At 46.6% G+C, this 14,051-nt stretch overlaps 1 protein-coding gene across 1 annotated transcript in view; it reads left to right on the top strand.

Annotated features, from left to right (window-relative positions):
• Nucleotides 1-695: 695 nt before the first annotated feature.
• The window catches only part of slco3a1a (solute carrier organic anion transporter family member 3A1a), a 158,139-nt gene continuing 144,783 nt past the window's right edge, over nt 696-14,051 (top strand). Inside the window, exon 1 of the mRNA XM_055661471.1 lies at nt 696-1,074. Within this exon, the coding sequence (XP_055517446.1) occupies nt 934-1,074 (141 nt within the window). The 5' untranslated portion in view covers nt 696-933. The remainder of the gene's footprint in view (nt 1,075-14,051) is intronic.

A 14,051-nucleotide genomic window follows, 5' to 3' on the forward strand; every position in this document is an offset into this window, starting at 1 on the left:
TGCATACACACACACACACACAAACAGATACACATATATACACACACACACACACATACAAACACACACACACATACACACACATACACACATGCATGCATGCCACATATACAGGCACGCGAACATACAAATACACACACTCATACGCACACAAACACATACAGATACATACACAAACACACAGATACACAGCCACATGCGCACACAGACACACACACACACATATACACATAATTGCACACACACAGATACACACGCATACAGTCACACACACACATAGATTCACACACACACACACACACATATCCTGCCCTTGCACGCAAATCCCAAACTAACAGAACCCCCCCAATGTCACACGACATGAGCTGCAGGCTGCGTGTTACAGGTGACTGCGTGTTTGGCTGCAGGACCATTCTCTCTCCCCCCCCCCCCCTCCCTCTTACTCCGCCTTTCCTGCTTGAGGAAGCGGCTGAGTGGCGGTCGAGGGAGAATTAAGGAGCTGGCTGCTGCTGCTGACGGCTTCCTTATCGTCAGTAAGGCTATCTGAGATACAGAGAGAGAGAGAGGGGGGTGAGGGCGATGCAAGGAGCAGCATCCAGTCTCAGCAGCGCGGGCATTAACATGCCTCTTCCGCAGATGCCAGCACCCTTCCTTCGGGGAGAGTGAAGGAGGAGGAGGGAGGGAGGGAGGGAGAGTGCGGGGAGAGAGAGAGAGAGAGGAGGCTGTCCTGTATCTTGGAGAGGAGGAGGTCCTGAATGAGATGACAATGGAAGGATGCCAGTGCTGAGCAGAATCTGGTAGCGGTGTGACTGAGAAGGCAAGAGAGACCGTGGCAGCATCCAGTCCTCTCTCTCTCTCTCTCTCTCTCTCTCTCTGCCTGTGTGTGTGCGTGTGTGTGTGTGTGTGTGATTAGAAAGGAAAGCGCCTGAGAGAATGCAGAGTGGCCAACTGAGGAGTAGCGGCGCCAAAAATGTCCAAAAAGGCGAGAAGAAATCTTGTTTCTCCAACATCAAAATCTTCCTGATCTCGGAGTGCGCATTGATGCTGGCTCAGGGAACGGTCGGGGCTTATCTGGTAAGGCTAGACCAAGCACCTGGGAGACTCGGTATTTATTACAGTCGCTATCATTTTTTTTTACATTTAAAACAAAAAGTTGATATGGGACTTTGAGGTCATAGACGTCAAACACGAGCTGACATGAGATGGAAGGCGACTTAATATCATTATTTCATAACAAATATGTTCCGTATCTGGGATTGTGTTCAGTACTTGTGAATTTTCAGTGGACAGATCAGGTCTTCAGTGAAGTGAAATCGTGTGTCTACACATGGGGTGCAGAAAGGGATTGGCCTGTATAAGAATTCCATATGTTAAGATGTACAGCAAAACCCTATCATTAGCTGAAGTGTGAGGATTCACTGACTGATTGAGTAACATATCAGCGACTGATTTAAATAGCACCTTGAATATAGAAAGCCTACCCCAATGTAACATCGGGAGGACCACATTGCATTTTTATTTGCCAATGTCTTAAGCCCTAAACCGGTATCTCGGCATACTACCGCAGTGAAATCAGAGGCTGCACTGATTTAATTCACCCAGTTCGTAGTAATGCGATCGTGTTGGGTTTTCGCCCTATATAACATCATTCGTGTGTGTGTGTGTGTGTGTGCAGGAACATAACACATGTGTGGTCACACACACACACACACACACACACACACAGACCCTACGCAGAAACGCAGGCGTTTTGGAACAAAGAATATAGATAATCGTTAGCTAAAGCATGATAGATTGCTGTTTCTATGGAAACATACGTTGGTTGCTGGAGACTCTTACATAACTGTTGTCAATCAGTTATAAAGTATGGGCTCAGGGTGAGTGTCTGGTCGGGCTGAAGCATTTTGCTTTCCGTTTGCATTTTCACAGCTCATAATTGTATCTGGAGAACAGAATGAATAATGTCTTCACTAGGGTCATTAGCTAACTTTACATTCTGGATTGCTATGTGCCTGGCTATCGGGCAACCTTGTCTAGGTTGCTTGCTATCTCTCTCTCACTCTTTCTATCTCTCTCTCTCTCTCTCTCTCTCTCTCTCTCTCTCTCTCTCTCTCTCTCTCTCTCTCTCTCCCCTCTCTCTCTCTCTCTCTCTCTCTCTCTCTCTCTCTCTCCCTCTCTCTCTCTCTCTCTCTCTCTCTCTCTCTCTCTCTCTCTCTCTCTCTCTCTCTCTCTCTCTCTCTCTCTCTCTCTCTCTCTCTCTCTCGCTCTCTCTCTCTCTCTCTCTCTCTACCTGTGAGTGTCTTTCTGTCCTCCTTATCTGCTGCTTCTCCTTGCATTTGCCCTTCTGCGCACCTTGCATTGGACTCTTCCCCTCGCCAGCCCTCTCCCCTAACTCTGCACAGGAATAGCAAGTGGCCCTGAGGGTGAATTTGTGTGCCACTCACGTGTTTAATATTGGATTACCTGTCCTTTATCCCCGAGTGATAATTTCACAAACCTGAACTATTGTTGTCAATTCCCATTGCTGCTCCTACTTTCACATAATAAGCGATGGTATAATCGTTTTTAGATCACAAGTGCGGTCCCAACGCATGATTTCCATCCACTGAGACTCAATTAGCTGTGTTCACCCACCTCTGTGTCAGGAGCATGAGGGTTGATCTTCTCATTGACTCTCAAGCTAAAAGGCTATCTCGTCACACAGCACAGAAGCTGGCCCTTGGGCTCGCCACGTCCATGCAGAACATTACTTGTATTGTATTGTATTGTATTCAAATTTATTGTCATTGTCTCAATTTGAGACAACAAAATGAATTTCCCTTACAGGCAGTATCATTAAAAAAAATAATAAATAAAAAAAAATAATAATAAAAAAATTACTGTGCCCCTTTCCCTGACTCTTGGTCTGAAGAAGGGTCTCGACCCGAAATGTCACCTCTTCCTTTTATCCCGAGATGCTGCCTGACCCGCTGAGTTACTCCAGCTTTTTGTGTCTATCTTTGGATTAAACATAGAAACATAGATTCATTGTGATCATGGCTGATCGTCCCCAATCAATAATCCGTGCCTGCCTTCTCCCCATATCCCTTGACTCCACTAGCCCCTATGCTCTATCTATCTAACTCTCTCTTAAATCCATCCAGTGACTTGGCCTCCACTGCCCTCTGTGGTAGGGAATTCCACAAATTCACAACTCTCTGGGTGAAAACGTTTTTTCTCACATCAGTCTTAAATGGTTTCCTTTATTCTAAGACAGTGGCCCCTGGTTCTGGACTCGCCCAACATTGGGAACATTTTTCCTGCATTTTTCCTGCTCATCCATAAAAACATAGAAAACAGGTGCAGGAGGTAAACCCGGAGGTGAACCAGGAGATAAACCAGCACCTGCAGTTCCTTCTACACATTAGCTAACTACGTCTGCTTATTTATTTGTTGCGTTGTTGCATTTAATGTGCCTGTAATGCACCAGCAGGTAAGAATGTAATTGTTCCTGTCCCAGTGCATATGACAATTAAACACTTCTCTCTTGACTAACCTAGTACAGTATAGTAGACACTATAGCTGGTAGAGTTGTTGTCTCACTGCTCCAGAGACCCGGATCGATCCTGACCTCTGGTGCAGTCTGTGTGGAGTTTGTACATTTTCCCTGGGACCACGTGGGTTTCTTCCGGGTGCTCAGGTTTTCTCCCACACCCTAAAGATGTGTGCGGTGGGGTTTGTAGATTAAAATTGTCTCAAATGTGTAGGGAGTGGATGAGAAAGTGGATTAACATAGATTTAGTGTGAACGGGATATCATTCAACAGCGTGGATTGGTGGGCCGAAGGGCCTGTTTCCATGCTGCTGTATCTGTCAATTCAATTCAGTTCAATTGATAATCCTATCTGCCAGCATTTGGTTTGTTGCCTTCTATGTCTTGGCAATTCAAATGTTCATCTCGGTACATCTTAGGTGTTGTGACTCTCTGGAATTCTTCAGGAGGTATAATTGGTTGAGAGATGCAGTGTGGAAATATTCTCTGAAGCATATGAGGAACTCACCTCAACATCCGCAAAGCAAAGGTCTTCTACTCCCATCTGGTCTCACTGTAAAACCCTGCCCATTGACAATAAAGGTCAACAATAAAGACCTGGGAACCTCATAGTTTGCTTGGGCAGTTTACAACCCAGTGGGATGAACATTGGTTTGTCTAATTTCAAGTAACCCCTGCATTCCTGTGCTCTCCATCCACCCCCCACACTAGTCGGCATATTAGTTCCACTGTATCCCTGCATCCCTTCATTATCACCTCTTCCCCAGCAACATTGGGCCAATATAGGCACTGCCATTCCTTGGTCATCTATCGCCCAACCTGATCGGCACTGGCCTTTCCTAACTTCCAGTTCCCCCCGCTCAGTTTCAGTCTGAAGAAGAGTTCCAACCCGAAACGTCACCCATCCTTTTTCTCCAGAGGTGCTGCAAGACCTGCTGAGTTACTCCAGCACTTTGTGGCCGTCTTCACCATTCCCCATATGTTGGGAGCCCGTTCTCATTAAGGGAAAACATTGATGATTCATCGAGGATGAAGAGTGAAGGCCAACACATCGAAACTGGCGTAAAACCCACAGTCTGCTAGCCACCAATGATCCTGCCCTACTTTAGGCTCCTCAAGCTTGGACCACCCACAACAGGTTCTGTAAACCACTGGAGAGATGCCACCAACAATGCCTCCACAGAATTCTTCCAATCCACTAGTAGAATAAGCTGCCGAACATTAGCATTCTCTCAAAGTTTCAGTTCAGTTTGGTTTATTGTCACGTGCACCGAGGTACAGTGAACAGCTTTTGTGTTGTGCTATCCAGTCAGCGGAAAGACAATACATGTTTACAATCGAGACATAGATTTGGAATGGAATGGCCGCGGGACTCTGCGAGCGCACGCCGGGGGCTCTAACATCAAGAACCCGGTGTGCGACCTTGCATCACCCGGCGTGGCTTTAATGGTCGCGGGACACTCGCCATCGCCAGCCGGGGGCTTTGACTTTGACTCTGACATCGGGGGGGGGGGGGGGGGGGGGTGCAGGGGAGAGATAAGTTTTTTTGGCCTTCCATCAGAGCAATGTGATGGATGTTTATGTAAATTATGTTGTGTCTTGGGTCTATTTGTTTGTAATGTATGGCTGCAGAAACGTCATTTCGTTTGGACCTCAAGGGGTCCAAATGACAAATAAATTGAATCTTGAACCTTGAATCTTGAATCTAGATACATGATAATGGAATTACAATTAATGCAAGATAAAGCCAGCAAAGTCTGAGCAATGATAGTCCAAGGGTCACCAAAGTGGTAGATAGTAATTCAGCACTGCTCTCTGGTTGTGGTAGGATGATTCAGTTGCCTGATAACAGCTGGGAAGAAACTGTCCCCGAATCTGGAAGTGTGCGTTTTCACTCTTCTACACGTTTCGCGTGATGGGAGAGGGGAGAAGAGGTGGTGGTCACGGTAAGACTGGTGCTTGGTTCTGCTGCTGGCCTTGCCGGGGCAGCGTGAGATATAATCAGAGTCAATAGAAGGGAGGTTGGTTTGTGTGATGGTCTGGGCTGTGTCCACAATTCGCTGCAATTTCTTGTAATCTTGGATGGAGCTGTTCCCAAACCAAGCTGTGATGCATCCTGATAAAATGCTTTCTATGGTGCATCTGTAGAAGTTGGTGAGAGTTGTAGGGGACACGCCAAATAAGGAGGTTTGTGTACTTTCTTGGTCGTTGCTTCAACATGGGTGGTCCAGGAGAAGTTGATGATACTGAGTCCTAGGACAATATCCCTACCATTAAGGCGCTATATTTGACATGTAATTGTCAAACCATATCATTCACAGGCTGTACACCCGGTAAGGTTCTGAGGCTCATGACAGGATGTGTGCTGAGAAGGAGCTTCCTCTAGCGGGGGAGGTGGAAGTACAGGCCTAGTTTCCAAATAAGCAGTCATCCACTTCAAGTCAAGTCAAGTTTATTTGTCACATACACATACGAGATGTGCAGTGAAATGAAAGTGGCAATGCTCGCGGACTTTTGTGCAAAAGACAAACAACAAAACAACCAAACAAATTATAAACACAATCATAACACACATATTCTTTTACATAATAAATAATGGAAGGAAAAACGTTCAGTAGAGTTAGTCCCTGGTGAGATAGGCGTTTACAGTCCGAATGGCCTCTGGGAAGAAACTCCTTCTCAACCTCTCCGTTCTCACCGCATGGCAACGGAGGCGTTTGCCTGACCGTAGCAGCTGGAACAGTCCGTTGCAGGGGTGGAAGGAGTCTCCCATGATTTTATTTGCGCTGGAGTTGCACCTCCTGTTGTATAGTTCCTGCAGGGGGGTGAGTGAAGTTCCCATAGTGCGTTCGGCCGAACGCACTACTCTCTGCAGAGCCTTCTTGTCCTTGGCAGAGCAATTCCCAAACCAGATGGAGGTGTGGAGAAATGACTTCTCTTAGAAGGTTGTGAACTTCTGGAACCCTTTACCTCCTGAGAGCTGTCCAGGTGAAGTCAGTGACAGACCCTTAAGTGATGAGAGGAACAAGGCAAATGAAGAGAGAAGGGGAAAACAGTGTTGTGGACAAGATTGGATTGGCCATGAGAGTATTGAATGGCAGAGTAGGCTCAGGAGACCAATTGGCCTACCTGTACTGTTATTTTAATATTCTTGCTTTCACCAATTTTTAAGAGCGATACCCACACTGATGTAACAATTCTTAGTTGCGGACAACTCAGATTTGAAATGTAGAGAGGCCCAAGGGACTGTGGATGCTGGAACCTGCAGCAAAAGAAAAGTGAGAGCAACTGGAGGAACTCAGCAGGTCAGGCAGCAACTGTGGAGGGAAATAGACCATCTATTGTTCAGGTCAAGTTGCTTCAACTAGACTTGATAGATCACAACCCCACGTTCCTCCAGCATGACATTTATTGATTCTTGTCCACAAAATACGCAACAGGAAAGAGAGCATCTGTTAACAGCCTGAAATGTTAACTCTGTTTCCCTCTCCACAGAATCTGTTTGACCTGCTCAGTATCACAAGTCATTTCTGGTTTCTCATTTCCATTTGGGAATCCTTCACCTAGGCCTAGTGTAGTCTCCAACTGGGCTAGTGTGGTCTCCACCTGGGCTAGTGTAGTCTCCATCTGGGCTAGTGTAGTCTTCACCTGGGCTAGTGTGGTCTCCACCAGGGCTAGTGTAGTCCCCACCTGGGCTAGTGTAGTCTCCACCTGGGCTAGTGTAGTCCCCACCTGGGCTAGTGTGGTCTCCACCTGGGCTAGTGTAGTCCCCACCTGGGCTAGTGTAATCTCCACCTGGGCTAGTGTAGTCTTCACCTGGGCTAGTGTAGTCCCCACCTGGGCTAGTGCAGTCTCCACCTGGGCTAGTGTAGTCCCCACCTGGGCTAGTGCAGTCTCCACCTGGGCTAGTGTAGTCCCCACCTGGGCTAGTGTAGTCTCCACCTGGGCTAGTGTAGTCTCCACCTGGGCTAGTGCAGTCTCCACCTGGGCTAGTGTAGTCTTCACCTGGGCTAGTGCAGTCTCCACCTGGGCTAGTGTAGTCTTCACCTGGGCTAGTGTAGTCTCCACCTGGGCTAGTGTAGTCCCCACTTGGGCTAGTGTAGTCCCCACCTGGGCTAGTGCAATCCACAGCTGGGCTAGTGCTGACTCCACAGGGCTAGTGTAGTCTGTACCTGGACTCCACCTGGCTACTGCAGTTGTCCCTTGGCTACTGTCGTCCTCAAATGCACTACTGTAGTCTCCACCTGGGCTAGTGCAGACTCACTCTGGGCATCTGCAGACTCCACCTGGACTACTGCAGTTTCCACCTGGGCTTTGACACGTTTCAAGTTGGCTCTGACTGAACAATGCACTCTATTTGGAGCAGGGGTCTTCAACAACAAGGTACTGACTTTAACATCGAAGGCGCAGCATGCAGAGTTCTTCAGCCCTTGACACCATTCTTGTGAATGTCCTCTGCTGCTTCTCGCGTCCCACTGCATCCTTCCTGTGCTGTGCCCTGCAGACGGGTCGGAGAATCCATCGCAAGAAGGTTTATCAAGATCATTTGGAAGGGAATTCTGGAAGCAATATTGTTGTGGAAATCGGAAGGTCACATTCCTGAAGGCATTTTGTGCCAATGGAACATTTTAAGGTGCACTGTGACTGTAGGTTCTTTAAGATCAGGGTGAAGTACAAAGCACGCACGTTCTAATTGAATAGCTGGAGGACCGATGTTCCAGACTCCGATAATCTGGCACCCTCGGGATTTTGGTCGTGCCAGACAACAGAATCTCTGCACTATTGCACATTGCTTTAATTAATACCTGCTTTTATTTTAGCTTTTAAAAAATCAGTTACACAATAGTGTAATGGTAAAACAACTGGTAGACCTGCTCCCTCAGAGTGCCAAAGACCCAGGACCGGGTTCGATCCTGACCTCGGGTGCTGTCTGTGCGGAGTTTGCACGTTCTCTTTTATGGCCAGCTGCAGCTAGGACTGGATACAATGGTGCCAAAATCTGGCGACCTTTCAATACGGACTCAATGGGCTGTTTCTATGCATAGGGTTTTTAATCGGCGATTGTATTTACGTAGTGGCAATAATCTCACTGATCTATATGTAAAAAAATGTATTTCACTATTCCTTGGTAGACATGACACTAAACTAACCATTGACTGCTAGAGTTTCTTCCCGCATCTCAAAGACGTGTGGTTTGTAGGTCAATTAGCCTCTGTAAATTGCCTCTAGTGTGTAGGGAGTGGAGTAACATTGAACTAGTCTGCGGGACAGGCAGCATCTCTGGAGAGAAGGAATAGGTCTCCACTCGAAATGTCACCCATTCCTTCCCTCCAGTGATGCTGCCTGTCCCGCTGAGTTACTCCAGCATTTTGTGTCCATCTTTAGTGTAAACCAGCATCTGCAGTTCCTTCCTCCACGTAGAACTAGTCTGTATGGGTGATCGATGGTTGGCGTGGTCCAAAGGGCCAGTTTCCACGCTGCATCTGTAAACTAAACTAAACTAAGCTAATACATTTTGCAGTGAATTCAGTGAGATGTAAAGGGAGCTGAACATATGTAAGCATTCTAGTCCCCTGGACTAGACGCAAACTGCTTCTGTGCAGCCCCAATCCTCCAATCTACCTCATTTCATCCGTTGCACATTTTTTCAATCTGCACTTTCTCTGCAGCTGTAACTTTATATTCTGCGTAGGAAGGAACTGCAGATGCTGGTTTACACTAAAGATGAACTGCAGATGCTGGTTTAAATCGAAGATAGACATAAAATGCTGGAGTAATGCTGACTCTCAGTCTGAAGAAGAGTCTCGACCCGAAACATCACCCATTCCTTCTCTCCAGAGATGCTGCCTGTCCCGCTGTGTTACTCCATCATTTTGTGTCTATCGTTACATTGTATTCAGCACTCCGTTTATTTTCTCTTTTGCACTGTATGACATACCTCCTGGATGGTTTTAGCTGCCGGGATAGCACACGAAACAGAACTTCTCAGTAGGCCACGGTACAATGGTGAGTGATCACGAGAGGGTGTGACTTGCTGTCATTCCTATTTTCGAAATTAGTCACGGGAATTGTGTATCAGGTCAAGGCCAAACCTTTTTGGCTCTCATGGGGTGGACACCAAAACCATTCCAGATGAAAGTCTGCTCACATGGGGCAGGTATCGGATATCAGCTTTCCAACTTCAAATGCAATTTGGGAGTCAGACGGGTTTTCATGGGGCACTGATACATGTATGATGATGATGATATGATATATCTTTATTGTCATTGCACAGAGGTACAAGGAGGTTTGTAATGCAACTTCCATCCGATGGAATAACTTAATTAGCTACCCAGAGAAACAAGATTTAAAAAAAAATTAAAAATCGCTGTACAAGATCACTAGAAATAATATTAACATTTTTAACATTTTTTAAACTTGGTTTAAAAGGCACTCTCCAGCTTTAGCAGCAACTTATTTCTTCAAACTTGCACAGTGGTGCAACAGTGGAGTTGGTGTCTTACAGTGCCAGAGACCCAGGCTCAACCCTGACCATAGGGGCTGCCTGCACAGAGTTTGTACATTCTCCCTGTGACCAGCTGGGTTTTCTCCAGGTGCATCTGTTTATTTCCTTGCCAGCGGCATAATGCAAAGATGGACTGGGCACAGCACAATGAAAAGGTTGGCATTTAATGCGTTTGTTAGAGTAACATAGAAACATAGAAACTGGCCAAATTGTGTGCCTTCCACCACAGTGATGAATGCTGTGGTGGATGTTTATGTTAAATTTTTATTGTGTTTTTGTGTGTGTTCTTTATCATTGTACCACTGCTGACATATTCATTTTACTTGCACTTTATGTGCAATGTGACAAATAAACCATATTGTATTGTATTGTATTGTATTGTAGAAACATAGAAAATAGGTGCAGGAGTAAGCCATTCGGCCCTTCGAGCCTGCACCGCCATTCAATATGATCATGGCTAATCATACAACTCAGTATCCTGTACCTGCCTTCTCTCCATACCCCCTGATACCTTTATCCACAAGGGCCACATCTAACTCCCTCTTAAATATAGCCAATGAACTGGCCTCAACTACCTTCTGTGGCAGAGAATTCCACAGATTCACCACTCTCTGTGTGAAAAATGTTTTTCTCATCTCGGTCCTAAAAGATTTCCCTCTTATGCTTAAACTGTGACCCCTTGTTCTGGACTTCCCCAACATCGGGAACAATCTTCCTGCATCTTTAAGTTGCATCGGTAAGTTTTTATAAGATCCCCCCTCAATCTTCTAAATTCTAGCGAGTAGTTCCAGAGATGAGGATATTTGGACCTTGCTACAGGTTAAGTGAGTGGGAAAAACCTGGAGTAATGAAGTTTCATGAAGGAGCGTGTGAGACCAGGAACTGTGGGAAGAGGAATAAATGGCGCAATTGTATTTTATTGTCACATGTACCAAGGTGCAGTGAAATTACTTTTCAGAAACTGTTCAGTAAAAATGTTACTATACAAAGCACAATCATACTTAAGGTCAGAAGATCCAAAGTCAGACTATGCTGGGCAAGTCGGCCATGTTTGTCGGTATGGGCAAATTGGGCAGAAGGGCCTGTTTCCACACCATATGACTCTGTGACACTGTGGATATGACTAGTATCTAGATGGAGGCACAGCAGATAAATGGGGAACTGGCAGATCCGAGTGTTCTTGTACGTGAAACATAAAAGGTTACCAAGCCGATGTAACAAATTGTTAAGAAAGCAAGTGACATATTGGCCTTTATTGCCAGGGAATTTTTTTTAGAGATACAGCGCGGGACCAGGCCCTTCGGCCCACTGCGCCTGCACCGACCAGCGATCCCCGCACATTAACACTATCCTACACACACATAAGGGACAATTTCACATTTATACCAAGCCTTACAATTAACCTACAAACCTGTACATCTTTGGAGTGTGGGAGGAAACCGAAGATCTCGGAGAAAACCCACGCAGGTCACGGGGAGAAAGTACAAACTCCAAACAGGCAGAACCTGTAGTCGGGATCGAACCCGGGTCTCTGGCGTTGTAGGCGCTGTAAGGCATCAACTCTACCGCTGCGCCACGTTGCTGCTCTCATTGGCGTTTAAAAATAGAGAAGTATTATAATTACACAGAGTATTGGTGAGGCAGCACCTCAAGTACTGTACACACATTTGGGCCCTTTGTGTTCGAAAAGATGTACTGGCATTGGAGGTAGTGCAGAAGAGATTCACTTGGGCCACCCCTGGGTTGAGATAGTTGTCCGATCACGAACGGCTAAAGTAGTTGGAGTTCAGAAGAATGAGGGTGATCTTATTAAGGGGGCAAGACTGGGTGGACATTGAACTGCGTCCGATAGGGGGATGGTCTTGAAGGTGGGGATATAATTACGTCGACACACAGAGCACAGCGTAAACGACAGAGTCTTTTACCCGGGTTTCGGGGAATCAAGAACCAGAGGACAATGGTTTAAGGTGAAGGGAGAAAGCTGGGAACCCGAGGGACAACTTTGTCACACGTTGGGTACATGGAATGAGTTGCCAGAGGAGGTAGTTGAGGCAGCTACTGTAACAACATATAAAACACATGGATAATTGTCATTCATTTATTAACCAAGTATGTAAACATACAAGGAATATGATTTGCCAACAGTCATACAAAAAAGCAGCAAGATACATAAGCACATAGGAAAGGTTTAGAGGGATATGGGCCAAACGAGGGCAGGTGGGACTGGTGTAGATGGGACATCATGGTTGGCATAGGCAAGTTGGGCCAAAAGGTCTATTTCCATGCTGTATGACTCGAGGATAAGGGTCTAGGAATTTCTTCTTCCAAGCCAGTAAATCTCGGAAATTCTTTACTTCCGTGGGTTTTGTGGCTAGATCACTGGGGTTTATTTAAGATAAGGTAGATTTTTTTGATAGGTTGGGGAGTTGGCATAGAAGAGGTATTGAGTGCTGGAGTGAATCAGGTATGATTGAGTTTGGGCGGGGAACCGTTCAGGGGCCAACTCCTGCTCCTAATTTCTTGTGAGTCTCTGTTCCGTTACCAGGTTCAAGCAGGGAAGGTCAGATTATTTAGTTTAGTTCGAAGGTACAGCATGGAGACAGGCCATTCGGCCCACCGATTCCACCCTGTCCATCGATCGCCCGTTCAAGCTTGATCTATGTTATCCCATTTTCTCATCCGCTCCCAGCACACCAGGGGCAATTTACAGAGGGCCAATTAACCAACACACCTGCACGCGATGGGATGCAGGAGGGAGCCGGAGCACCCGGAGGAAACCCAGGCAGCCACAGGGAGAACGTGCAAACTCCACACAGGCAGCCCCCGAGGTCAGGGTCAAAATGGGGGACTCTGGCGCTGTGAGGCAGCAGCTCCACCAGCTGCTCCTCTATGTTGCCCACAGCTTTATTCTTGAAGTAATCAAAGCTGAGAGGAGGAGCGGGAGATGATGACTTGGATAGGATGAATAGAAAGAAGCTTCTCCTATTAGTTTCAACTAGCAGGTGGCTCAGACCTAAAATGTTGGGCAGAGATACAGGGATCGTGTGAGGAAATACATTCTACCTCAGAATGGTTATTTCCTGAAACTCTTTAGACATCAGCGATACAGCATGGAAACAGGCCCTTCAGCCCATCGAGACCACCAATCACCCTGTACACTAGCACTATCCTACACTCTATGGATTTTTTTTTTACCAAAGCCAATTAGTCAACAAACCTGTACATCTTTGGAGGAAACTGGAGCACCTGGAGAAAACCCACGTGGTCACAGGGAGAACGTGCAAACTCCACACAGGCAGCACCTGAGGTCAGGATTGAACCTGGGTTATTGGTGCTGTGAGGGAGCAACTCTACTGCTGTGCCACCATGCCACCCTCTCACTGACTGGACAGCAATGGAGACAGAATCAGATTAAGTTCTAAAGGGAAGTTATATAGGCACTTGAGAGAGACCAATTTACAGAGTTACAGTGAGAGAACAGCCTGATGAGATTGCTCTATTAGGCCCAGCATATAACTCGATGGGCTGAATGGCTTCTTCTAAGCTATAACAATTCTATGATCCTTTGTTGCATCTTTTGGGTATCTCACTCCACCTCCCAGGAAATGGTGGAGCAAACATCTCCCATTGCCTCACAGAAATAGGGTGAATAGGGTGGCACAGTGGTAGAGCTGCTGCCTCCCAACGTCAGAGACCTGGGTTCGATCCCAACCACGGGTGCTGTCTATATGGAGTTTGCACCTTCTCCCAGTGATGGTGTGGGTTTCCCCCGGGTGTTCCGGTTTCCTCCCACGTGCTGGCTTGCTGGCCGCTATAAAATTGCCCCCCCCCCCCCAGTATGTAGGGAGTGGATGCGAAAGTGAGATAACATATAACTAGTGTGGACTGGTGATCGATGATCGGCATGTGTCTGATGGGCCGAAGGGCCTGTTTCCACGCTGTATCCATCCAATCCATCAAAATAGTCGAAATGCTAATCGTGGCAGTTCTGCTCCTATTATAAATCAGCGGGTTT

Source organism: Leucoraja erinacea, chromosome 33, assembly GCF_028641065.1.
Source record: "Leucoraja erinacea ecotype New England chromosome 33, Leri_hhj_1, whole genome shotgun sequence".
Taxonomy (NCBI): Eukaryota; Metazoa; Chordata; class Chondrichthyes; order Rajiformes; family Rajidae; genus Leucoraja; species Leucoraja erinaceus.